At 40.2% G+C, this 13,342-nt stretch overlaps 1 protein-coding gene and 1 pseudogene across 1 annotated transcript; both read right to left on the reverse strand.

Moving 5' to 3' along the window:
• Positions 1-335: 335 nt before the first annotated feature.
• Positions 336-2,428, reverse strand: LOC137282256 (ankyrin repeat domain-containing protein 50-like; annotated as a pseudogene).
• A 356-nt stretch (positions 2,429-2,784) lies between these two features.
• LOC137282257 (scavenger receptor class F member 1-like) lies at positions 2,785-7,940 on the reverse strand. Its single transcript, XM_067813987.1, has 5 exons — positions 7,754-7,940; positions 7,296-7,577; positions 6,493-6,568; positions 3,126-3,155; positions 2,785-2,815 (listed from the first exon to the last, which is right to left on the reverse strand). Exons 1-5 carry the CDS (start codon positions 7,938-7,940, stop codon positions 2,785-2,787), a joined length of 606 nt encoding a protein of 201 aa, XP_067670088.1.
• Between the last annotated feature and the right edge of the window lie 5,402 nt (positions 7,941-13,342).

Raw genomic sequence — 13,342 nt, forward strand, 5'->3', positions numbered from 1 at the left:
CGAGATATTCTCGGTCACGTCATATAGGTCGCCATACGTGCCCGACCATGTCGCTGTCTAGAGAGAAACCATAACATCTCCCCTTTGACTGGTAGGAAAGATGGAATACGAGACAAGGCTCTTGGCTTTGCATATTATCCTCCAGAGGCGATCAGGAGATCGTGTAGATAGTGTTTGACCATCAGCACTGAATTCGTTCGATTAAATATGGACCTAATATCCGTATACATTTGTATATATCCTACACAACGCTACATTCTTCAGTGATCTGAAACATAAACTCTCGCACATGACATACGCGTCTGTGTCGGTAGTAATGATTTCTCAGCCCTATACCTAATGGTTACAGGAACATGTAATCCAATTCCATTTGATTTGCAATCATTCCGGCTGTTTCGCCACTATGATTACGTGCGTTGATGTCAAGCCTCTTCTGTGACAGCACATACAGCACAATTTCCTGATTTCCTGTTGCACATGCTGTATGAAGGATGTTGTTTCCGTCATGGTGCATTTGTAATAGATCAGCACCTAGATTCACCAGTAACCGAATCACTGCACTTCGTTCCCGCCGTACTGCCCACAACAGAGGCGTTCTTCCATGTTGCCCTCGACTGTTGATATCAACCATACGCTTTGACAGGATATGGTTCACAATGCCTACATGTCCCTCCATACACGACAAGTGTAGGATGTTGTTCTTCATGTCGTTAACTAGTGATGTATCAGCCCCCTTTCCCACAAGCAGGTCAAAAACGGCACTGTGTCCACCACGTGCCGCGATCATCAGAGGTGTTGCCCCATCCTTCCTCTTACAGTTGATGTCAAAACCTCGATGTGAGAGGACACGTTCCACCATTTCGACATGGCCTCCAAGACACGCCGCATGGAGCACATTGTTACCATCTTTATCTACACGCGATATGTCACTTCCATTTCTGAGAAGTATGTCAAACACCTGTTTATGTCCTTGCTGTGCTGCCACCATCAATGCAGTCTTTCCGTATATGTCACTACTGCTGATATTAATCTCGGTATCAGTGAGGACCTTTTCCACGATTCCAGTGTGTCCTCCATAACAGGCATAATGAAGGATGTTGTCCTGGTCATATAGTCAGCGTCAGCCCCATTATCAAGAAGATACAGAAATATGGTTTCCATACCCCGCCTTGCTGCCCACATCAAGGAGGTTCGTCCGTCTGTCCTCTTTCTCTTGATAAGACTTTGTTCTTTAGAGACCACGTATTTTACGGTGTCTATATTGCCCCCCACACAGGCAAAGCTAAGAATCTGGTCACCATCACAATCCGTTAGTGTGATATCAGCTCCTACCTCATGAAGATATTTAAATACGTCATGGTGCCCTGACATAGCCGCCAACATCAATGGTGTGAGTCCATAAAACCCGCGGCAGTTAACATCCATATTGCCATCACTCATGAGCTGTTTCACGTTTTCCAGATTCCCGTTAACAATGACTTTTGTAGAGTGAGGGGTCCATAACCGCCCTTTGATGTGAACCTGTGTTGAAAGTAACAAAGGGAAGTAACTTGGACTTATATAATGCTCTTTCAAACAATACTTCAGTTATATCGTGTGATGTCAACTTAATGTGTCGGAAAGTCCATGCACCTTCCTGGTTGTGCCACGATATGTAAGAATGTGATGAACATAAAGAGTGGTCTTCACAACTAGGGGACGAATTGTTCTTTAATGATATACACTCAATACAAAACACTTACATTTAATTATGACTTCAGATGAACATTGCAATCAGAGTAGTAAGATGTTTATGAATGTAGCGTCACTCTGCCGATGATCAAGGACAGATGAAACAAATATAAAGGTCGGCGCCGGATTTGGGGGACGGCGGATGTCAGTGGTTTGAATCTGTGATGAGGAGATGGAGTGGGGTGTCACGAGTGAAATTTATTCATGTGACACTTTGTTCCGCAATCACGTTTATTCTGTTTATTACTCTTTCACCATAACAAATTTATTTCTAGATTGTTCTGGTCTACTTACATTTTCCTTTCTGAGGCGGTTTCTTTTCCTGCCGAACGTTACCCACTTTTCTATGACGCCATTACATTACAAAGGGATTGCGACTCATGAAGGTGCGGGATAGAATAGGCCTTGCCATAAAAGGCGACAAACACATCACAGTAGTACATTATTGTCGGAACCGGGTGGTCAGGCTCGCTGACATGGTTGACACATGTCATCGGTTCCCAATCGATGCTCATGCTGTTGATCACTTATACTTTACTTTTAAATCACGTCACGCGTTTATTTGTTACTCACGTTTCGATAAGTACTGTTCAAACATGTTATGCTCCCGTTTCCTCGTAGAAATTACAAACCAGTCCATTACAGGTTTTAGTACCATCGCTGATGACAACGGTTGGAGCCTCATATTCTGTACCATCTAGAGCCAGATTCTATATCGTATATTTTGGATTTCTTTTGCCATTTTCTTTGACGAAGATACATAAGATTGCCTTCTCAATAGAGCATTTTGCCAATTTCCTACAATGCCAATATAGTAAAAATCCATTCATATATCGGACCCATTTAAATCCGGGTAAGAAACGGTCTATAACAATCCATGTTTGTCGTCGGGCGACATAACAGGATCAGGTGGTAATGCTCACTGACGTGATGGACACATGCAAACGTTTCCCAATAGCGCAAACAGGTGCTTATACTCAGCGATGACCAAAAAAAACAACAACAACAAAAAAAACCAAAAAACCCTAAAACCCAAAAAAGCCAGTTCTGCTCTTACCTCCCGTCAGTGGATCTTGAACTCCACCTGAGAAGTCATAATATAAGATAACATGTGATTCTGAATGGTTTCTGTTCTTTTTGCGTCACAGGTGAATATTACATGAAAAACTGATAATATAATACTGTATACTTTTCTTAATTAATTAAAGTATACGTTCACACACAGTTTACTATTTGTAACAGACAGTAGATTACGAATGATCTGTAATTGGCAGACTTTTCTAAGAGGTTGATACCTTGGCTCGAAAAAAGAGATACACATAAGGACAGCCTCTGATGGTATAAGATGAATTGACGATTGGAACAAAGATATGTGATATATATAATACTCTCACCTGCAGCTGGGTTTGGTCTGTTCGTCGTATCTGGAAAACAAAGAGCACACGACTGAGTGAGTAAATGAGGAGCATGTGCTACTGAACGAAATCGCATTTTTACGCTCTGTGCAAATTGTTTCGGACGATAACCACGACTAATTATTGTCACCGTTCATATCTTATATTTCCTTTGAACTGGGCTAATGTTTCTATTGGCGGATTTACTAGTACTTCCACTTAGAAACTATGTTGATTCAAGAACAAGCGATCGGCTTGTAAGGCCAAACATAGTCTAAGTTAAAAGGTCAGTCCACTAAAGAGTGGGCTCGTAAATGATATGCTTCGATTTCAAATCTACACAGAACTGTTTCTCATATTAACATAGTTTAAGAACTAAGAAATCCGGCAAAAGAGTGTAGAGTGGCACTGTTACTACATTGGCGGTATACGAACTATTGTAAAAGTGGTGATAACATAAATGTCAGTGATGATGATGTTCACCTGGCACCATCAAATGCCAAGCTTGTACATCGGTCTATGACGGCTATTAAGGGTGAAAAGATTATCTTCAGTGAACGTTGGTCTTGATGCAATAAGAGGCAAAGAAGAACGTGGTCGTCCTGAAGCCTTCCTAGTAACTCTACGTTATGCAGTGTCAATTTATGCCGTTCTAGAAGATTCCAGGACACAAATAACTACAAACGCAACTACAGAGCCGATACAATTATTGTGGCAGGATTCAATTTACTATAGTAAAGTTTCATTGTAGTAAAAACAGTGATGCTAAGTGAGTGAGTAGGTTTGGTTTTACGCCGCTTTTAGCAATATTCCAGCGATATCACGGCGGGGGACACCAGAAAATGGGCATCACACATTGTACCCATGTGGGGAATCGAACCCGGGTCTTCGGCGTGACGAGCGAACGCTTTAACCACTAGGCTACCGAACCACCCCAACAGTGATGGTGATGCGAACGTAATTGTCAGGTGATGGCGTTGTGTATTTCCGTCAATCTGGCCGATGTTTAACATGGGGGACAGTGGTCCATGACATAAGTAAGTATGGTCACAACAAGTAACTAGCATTATGATCAATCTCGCCAACGTACAAAACGCGCTTACGCACTCTTAAGAAAACAAAAATAAAACAACCAAAACCCAGGAAAAAATGGAACTGAAAAAGTGGTCACCAGGTAAATACTTTTTGTAATACTTTATGTGACACAGCATAAATCATCAACAGGTCATATTGAAGTGTGGCACACACGAAACAACTGAGTGTTATTGACAGTTCACTTGTTCTCAAAATAGTGTGTGGTTTCCAAAAGAATCCACAAGGGCCTGACATCATTCTCTCACTCTGCAGTGCTTGTGTATGAACTGTAGCTGTTCTGTGTTTGTTACTGGCGATAATAAATGTTAAATGGGATTTACATCTCATGGCCTACTTGGAGGTACTGGCAGAACTAAGACACTGTAGCTTCAATTCTACAGAACGTCGTTATCAGTTTTGTAAGGTTGATCTGTTGGACAACGACGTTTGCTTGATGCATAATCTGACCGAAGCGTTGCAGAATAATTTCATCTGTTACACGGTTTGCTTATTTGTTGCTTGACGCCACATTCAGCAATATTCCAGATCTATGACAGTGGCCCGTACCAAAACGAGCCTGGGCCATTGATCAACAGACTTAGCATTTTCTATCGATTGGGATACGATGATATGTCATCTAGCCTGACCACCTGATCCCACTTTTCATTGCTCTGGATATGTACCATGTCCGTTCGCCCGGTATGGGAGATGACGTCATCCATCATTACATTACGGCAACCACACCTCCCAATGCACTGCATAAAGTTCCCCACGATGTATCTGCGGAGAAGCTTTTCATGTCACATTTGTTCTCGTCACGACATGGCTGCAATGTTGCCAACGTGACGTTAAATATTAACTCACTCACTCACTCACTCAGAAAACAAATCACAGCTGACCATGCCCAGTTAAAATGACTATTTTTGGCGAATACCCGCGACGTGTAGACGGACTGAAATCCCTCGGAATCTTGTTATTTCTGCAGCTGTAGGTGGCAATGGTAAATCTATCACGGAAGTGATGAATCCATGTGCATCCGCTCCACTCTGCAGTGGTGACACGTTGTCAATCGAATCTGGGTATGCCACATGCTGAGCCCACGTCCTTGTCTAGCTTACACGGATACTTTGGTCTGTCAATCTCTTGACTGTCGTTTCACGCCCCCGACGCGACTTGCTGTAACGCGCCACACATCACACACTGCTGTCCATAGCACAGGGATACATGCTTTCACAAACGAATAGTGTCGTTTGAACGTCAGTCATCCATTCATATGTTTATCACCACTAGTTGTCTCAAGTCCGGTTTTCTTAGGTTTACGTTTCATTGCTTCATTTTTACATATTTCAAAATTTCAACATTAAAGACTCCCGAAGACAGTATCACGGTCATTGTTTGACACAGCCATGAGAAATAATTTTGGGTTTCTCATTGGAAGCAAAGGAGGAATAATTGTCACTTTATATCTATTCTTATCGCTCATTATTCTAATTTGTTGGACCTGATATGTGATATGAACCTTTATCATATGTCGTGATGAAATGGTGGTTTAGGGATCGGGAATAAACGAAAAGTAGCAAATGTTTGCCCATCAGGTTAAATGATAAATTTATATATATTGGGCTAAAAACACTAATAACAATAACATGCCCCAAGTAGGGCATGAAATGATATCTATGTTAATGTCATACTTACAGCATTTATGTTGCCTGCAAAGGAAAGACAACAGTTAATGAAACTTCGATTTTTGTATGACAAAATTCGACATTACATTGTACTATTCTGGCATTTACAAGTGTTTGCAATCTCTTACAGAATAAGACGGAGGCCACCCCAACACACCCACACCCACACCCACACCCACACCCACGCCCACGCCCACGCCCACGCCCACGCCCACGCCCACGCCCACGCCCACACCCACACCCACACCCACACCCACACCCACACCCACACCCACACCCACACCCCAGAAGATACGTGAGATGTTCAAAACATTACTTCATTGTCTGGCAAAAGTCACATTGCTGCAAAGAATGTTTTGTTGACAGATACATAAATGAAATTCACCTTGTCTCCTTACAAAATCCCCTCCCTGCACACACTGGAATCTGCTTTGATGCATTACGTGTTCCCGTTCTACAAAAGCCTTCGCACCCCAGGAGAATGAAATATTTCTGGGTACGGATACATTAGCCTTATAAACATACAATCATTAATATGTGAGTAAGTGTATTCTTACCTAATATACAATACGATGCTTATAATTAGGGCGATTAGAAGAACCACGCACACAACAATAACAGAAACAATTCTTGCCAACTGTTCTGAGTTCTGCTGTGCCTTTCCTGCGTGTCTTCCGTTCGTAACTGTATAATGAGAATTACAAGTTACATAATGTCACCACTTGCGTCGGTTATTCCTAAGACGACGGTGTATTACTTACACTCATAGCAAGAGAATATATGTACTGACGAGCCTGCTGTGCACATCAATGAAGTGGACTGGTCCAGCACGTTGTGGGGTACAGATAAATACTCACTACTCGTCAATACACTGTTAGAAAATAGCATATCATCTTTCAAGTTAATAGAGCGAGTGAGTCTAGTTTTACAACGCTTTTACCAATATTCTAGCAATGACACGGAGGACACCTGAAATGGGCTTCAATGTATGTGGGGAATCGAACCCGGGTCTTTGGAGTAACAACCGAACGTTTTAACCACTAGGCTACCCCACCGCCCCTCAAGTTGCTAGAAAATGGATCTGCAGTTGTGTTAAACGGAAGTAAACAAACTAGCTGAAAAGATACCAAATGAAAAATATACTCAAACCGATATGGAAAACAAAAACGTGATTTGGGTTTGAAATAATTCGTTGCAGGACATATCTGTGTCGACACATTTTCCTTTCGTTGCCTCTTTAAGATATTGAAACATAAGAAACATATCAATATGATATTAAACATATTAATTTGCTCTTCTTGATGAAAGGGAAAACGTGGAAAACGTCGTATCACGTCTGACGTTAAGTTGTGTTATGTGGCGATATATCTGTTTACTAAAAGGCTACACATGTTTCATGTTTTATTCAAACCTTCAGTTTCACAAAATCTTCCTTTTCTGCCGTCTATGCATCCAAGTATACATTCCCCAGTTTGGTGATTGCATGCTTTGTTGGAACAGGTCTTGCTGCACCTCATGTTGCACTTGTCATTATACCAGCCTGGAATACATCCTTCCGCACAAGTCCCACTGTTCTTGTCACAGTAAATTCGGTTCGTAACAGAATATGCCCTACAGCGTTCAGAACAGTTTTTGTGACAAGTGTCTCCGTATGTACCTGGCGGACAGACTGGATTACCTTTGACATTCAGTGCTGCAACAGCATAAACAACTTTACAAGAAAAGATCCCAGATTACATCCTTCACAACAGTCTAAACAAACACACAAGCAAGATAAATATATCTATATCTTCGGCAAATGACAAAATTGTTATGTGGCGATATATCTGTTTATTAAAAGGCTACACATATGTCATGTTTTATTCAAACCTTCAGTTTCACAAAATCTTCCTTTTCTGCCGTCTATGCATCCAAGTATACATTCCCCAGTTTGGTGATTGCATGTTTTGTTGGAACAGGTTTTGCTGCACCTCAGGTTGCACTTGTCATTATACCAGCCTGGAATACATCCTTCCGCACAAGTCCCACTCGTCTTGTCACAGTAAATTCGGTTCATAACAGAATATACCCTACAGCGTTCAGAACAGTTTTTGTGACAAGTGTCTCCGTATGTTCCTGGTGGGCAGACTGGATTACCACTGACATTCAGTGCTGCAACAGCATAAACAACTTTACAAGCAAAGATCCCGGATTACATCCTTCACAACAGTCTAAACAAACACACAAGCAAGATAAATATATCTATATCTTCGGCAAATGACAAAATTGCACATTTTCTATTTCAGTGACATTCGGTTTTTAGTTTTCATTACATTACAAAATATACGTCAATGCTTAACACAGACATCGTTATTGTCACACTGCGATCGATAGAATGAATGAATGAATGAATGAGCTTTATTTCTTCCAAAGGTTTGGAGATTAAAGTGGACTCTGGCAATATCGGCCGTAAACACCGGCATTCTGTCTACAACGGCACAAAGTTTCAGTCCCGGCACAAATGCATTTAATTATCATATAGAAACATCTGTAAACATCGGCTTCTGTCTACTCCGGATATATATCTTAGAATTGAACATATATTTGTGAAAAGATACAAAATGTAATAGTATTTGACACATACAACATAGCACAGTAAACTTTAACACATGGCAAGAGATGATCACTGGTCAGTAAGTACAATTATGCATTACTGGCTATTCTCATAAATACAGAATGCTGACCAAGTTCCATGCACTCACCCAGTGTGATCGACAGTAAGATCAGCATCAGCATTCTTGAACAGATATCCTGCCCTTTCATCTTAAGCCTGCAATGATATATTTCATGGACACTGTGGACACCAATGCGGTAATATAACATTCACTTCTGGGTAAAGGTATATTGCGATGACATTGTGACCCTGTCTAAAAATAGTTTAAATTCGAAAATGCACTATCCAGTAATGTACGGTGAGTGAATTAATTTACACAAGTTCATAAGTGTGTATACACCTTTCGAGCAGTGCTGCATGTTCTCAAAACTATAACATATTTTTCATCATTGCTTTAGAAAGCACTATTAGCAATATCAAAAGTGTTTTCACAGGGAAATGATCTCTTTGTGATCTTTTTTCCGTCTCGGACAACTTTTGAAATCGATGATGGTCTTAGACGGTATTATTAATTACAGAAACTGCTCGTTTCACTCTTTACCTAATCTTATCATGATCTGAAATTATTCCCCTTACTTCAAATTCACATGAGCATACATATGGCCGAAACAAGAAGCTAATTATAAGTCTTTGACTGAATTGATCGTTTGTTATGTGAAGTTTGAAGGTTGATTGTTTACAGCGGCATTCCAGCTATGTGGCAGCAGTCTGTATATGATCGAGTCTGGTGCAGACAATCCAGTGATCAACAGCTCGAACATCGATGTATACAATTGTAATGACATGTGCCAAACCAGTCTGCGAGCCTGACCACAGATCATGACTCCTAGGGCAAGCATGGGTCTTTACTCGCATCTGCGACTAGGCGTGGACAGTTGGCAGTTAGCCTTGCTTGTGCTAGTATGCTATTGTCTCGACTGAAATGCAATTTTGCTATCTCTGGAGTTGCTTTGATGTGGATCAAGTCCTACCTCTCACAACGATAGCAGCGTGTGCTTCTTGATAGCTCCCTGTCTGATCCGGTTCATTTGACATGTGGCGTTCCCCATGGTTCAGTCCTTGGTCCATTGTTGTTTACGTTATACATGTATACAACTCAGCTTGGTCAAGTGATTGACGCTCACCAGACAAAGCGGCATCAATATGCAGATGATTCACAGTTAATTAACATCTTTGACCCTGAACCGTCTAAGTCAACAGCTACCAAAGCAACACAATGTTGCCAGGATATCAAGACATGGATGCTCCAATACAGACTAAAGCAAACAGAATGTATACTTTTTGGTTCAAAGCTCAACCGGTCACGGAGTAATCTACACTCTCTTCAGTTTGGAAGCAGTCTTATCACGCTGTCATTATCAGTGAAAGATTTGGGAGTCATCCTTGATCCTGAGCTGGATCTTGAAAATCACGTCAACCATCTAGAGCGAGTCTGTTCCCTTCAGCTGAGAAATATAGGAGCAATAAGACATTATCTGACAACAGAATCACCATATTTTTAATCCTTCTTTTACTTAAAGTTTACAGTTTACTTGCCGGGACTTCGGAAGTGCTTGTTTCAAAACTTCAACGGATCCAAAATAATTGAGCCAGAATAGTTACTCTATGTTTATCATAGTGTTAAAGGCCACTAAATAGCCTTCATGAGTGAGTGAGTTCATGTTTAACGTCACATCGGCAATATTGCAGCCATATTGTGACGAGAACGATTAATTATATAAATACAAATGGATCAGTGAAAGATTTGGGAGTCTGAGGGTGCGGGTTCGAATCCCGGATGGGACTCAACCGGAAAAAGTACTAGAATTTATACTTTACTAAGAAAGTGAAATCCCAAATATGACATATGTTGCATTTGACCACTTTCTAAATGGCATCGTGTAAGCAAATGGATCAATAGCACATACAATTGTAACAACCTGTCAACGAAGGACAGTAAAACTTATTAGAATGTCACAGAGTAGAATGTAAAACTAGTGATTAGACCTAAAGCAATGTATCTATAGAGGACAGTAAAATATGAAAATGAGCTATAGGGTTGCCAACAACTGAAGGTAGATCACCATACTGGGGACCATGGGGACTTACAGTACATTTGCTTCCTGCATGGGCCCTAGTAAACAGCCTTGAAGTTACCTAAAGATGTGTTTCCTTAATAGGGAAGAAAATATCGTAAGGACGCCTGGATTGGATTCGATGTCTTATAGTTTCATCTAATACATCTGGGAGACGCCGCAAAGCGAATTTCGCCGTCATGTTCCTCGTTGATTTAGAGCTTGCTCCAGGCCTAAATTAGCTGCACATTATAAGTAATTTCTTGACAGAAGGTATGTTCTGATTTTCAGGAAAGAAGCAAATACCATTGCCAAGGGCGATAATGAGGCAATCCATCCTTACCATTGTTACTGGCTTCAACCCCACACATATGATATATTTTATGCGTTATGACAATGCGCCCACGTGGCATATTTGATATTAATACAGATTGACTATTCTTAGCTGGGGTGTGTGGGGTAGCTCCTGCCATCATCACTGAAAAAAAGATAAAAAATACTACTAAAATTATCTAAACTAGATTTTGCAAAATGTTCCATACCGTTTGCAGGTACTTTTACACACAGTGTAAATAGACTGCAGAAACGTCTTGATAGTCTCCAAAGATATTGTGAATCATTGGATTTGACGGTGTGCTTTCAATGTTGCATTTGGTTGAGATGCTCCTTGTCCAAAAACAGTGAAACGTTTTGAAATCATACAAAAAGTTGGTGTGTTGTACAAACGTACCGTTTAGTAAAAAAATTATGTTTTTCAAATGTTGTTTTAAGACCTCAAGTGACAACTAGTTCACCAACTAGTTCAAGTACATCACTGATACCAAATCCATCTAAAAAGTACGTTTCTTTTGCCTTTCAGTATATATTGTAAAGTACTGTTTACATATAAACAAATGTATTCATTTCAAATGCACCGTTTGAAAGATAATTGCCATGAGTTCAATAAATGATGTAACTCAGCAAATAAAAATTGGCAAATACTTCAAAACAAATTACATCAAAACGCAGCTCCTCACATGCTGGGTATTTGCACATGCTTTTCAGCAATTCAATGCATGATCCTCATGCATCTCTTTTGCATAAGGCTTGCAGTTTCCCCAAGTTAGTGCAGTAATTCATTTTAGATGCAACCACATGCATAAACACATATATAAACCTGAAGAGTGCTCCTCACTCTACATCAGGTCATCTATTGTTTTCCTAGAAGAACCGAATTTTTCAGGTTTCTGTTTTGTAAGGACAGGGTTGACTCTTCGTTAGAAAGACCTCTTCCGAGGTTTTACTTTCTGCAATCATCTTTTCCTACCTCTATATGAACATCAACATTCAAATGATGTATGATGTATACCGTTCACGATAAAGCTCAAGGGGCTTTACAGCAGTTTGTCAAATTTGAAGGCTCCACCGGGCAGACGAAGGATGTGGAAGTTAAATCATCTATCATCTTACTGTCATTAAATTGATGTTACGTGCGCTTCAGTTATTGTTTTGTAGCTTCATTAAATGATCATCTACAGTGTACTTAGCACACGGACAAAACCTTTATGGTACAAATACATTGAATGCACTGTGTGTGCTATTAATGTCTATGTGTTGAAGGTTAAGAATTATTCTTGAACACATAGATATTGATAAGCAAATTCAATGCATTCATTTATTTGTACCATTTTGATTGTACACACGTTGAAGACTGCTAATTCGAGAGAAATATTCCCTAAGCGATCTACGTGCCGCCATGTTGGGGTGATGGTAACGCTGTTTACATGTTCATTTTTACTCATGATATTTTAGCAGTAGCTAGGCAAAGGTCCTGTTTTCAATGAACGTTTTCCGTAGTTTACCGTTAACTCTGGTACAACATATACACTTTTGACAAAACTCTCACATTCGTCAAACAAAGTATTCCTGTAAATACTTACAATCTCGAGTCACAAACTTCTCCTAATCAATCGCTCCAGTCAGTTGTGCTATCAAACTGAACATGCGTGTCAAAGCCAGCATGTACATTGAAATTAGCATGTTTCGATGGCAGGACGTCTTTCAGTCAGGTACAATAGGCTATTTATACACACGCATTACAGAATACACTGCCCCGCAGACATAACTTTATTGTGTGCATTATTATAGATTCAGACGTAACAGCCAGCATAGTCAGCTGACTTGGTGCAGTAACGATTGATCACTTGTGTTTAGACTTAAAGGCACATGCGAGCTTGTAACAGTTTAAAAGCAAACTTTGAAATGAAAAAGAACAACATTTTATCGGCAGTATGCAAAAAATACATTTCAAAATGAAGTAAGGGAACTGAGTCTATTTACAGTTATTCGAGAGGTTGATAATATGACATTTATCCAAATACTATTGCATTTACATGATAGTGAGAACCCCTAGATAGTGAATTATAGCAAATGTACAGGCCTAAGAACGAAACAGCTGAACAATCCAAGGCATAACCATAAACAAACAATGGACTAGTGTCAAAATGTACAAACCGACATTGCAAATACGTACAAAACTCTGACATGAGTTTACTTCATTCACTAGGACTGAACATGAATCAACTATGAACAGAAAAATTAGGTTAAGGGGCAAGTTTACGTCGGAGTCCATCAAGTGTTATTAGGCTTCTGGATGGCGCAAACTATAATCAACAAAACCCCTTTAACAATTGCACAAACATCTGTCCATGTATCGCTGCTAAATACTGGTCATTGCAGGTGTTTGCGTAAAAGTACAAGTGACATGAGTAT

Source organism: Haliotis asinina, chromosome 4 (genome assembly GCF_037392515.1).
Source record: "Haliotis asinina isolate JCU_RB_2024 chromosome 4, JCU_Hal_asi_v2, whole genome shotgun sequence".
Classification (NCBI taxonomy): Eukaryota; Metazoa; Mollusca; class Gastropoda; order Lepetellida; family Haliotidae; genus Haliotis; species Haliotis asinina.

Coding starts and splice junctions, on each gene's coding strand:
- LOC137282257 (XM_067813987.1), bottom strand. CDS start 7,940: ATGAACCGAATTTACTGTGACAAGACGAGTGGGACTTGTGCGGAAGGA. Junction 3,156..6,492: donor ATTGTTTCTGTTATTGTTGT/GTGCGTGGTTCT, acceptor TTTGTTTTCCAG/ATACGACGAACAGACCAAAC. Junction 2,816..3,125: donor CAGACCAAACCCAGCTGCAG/GTGAGAGTATTA, acceptor ATGACTTCTCAG/GTGGAGTTCAAGATCCACTG.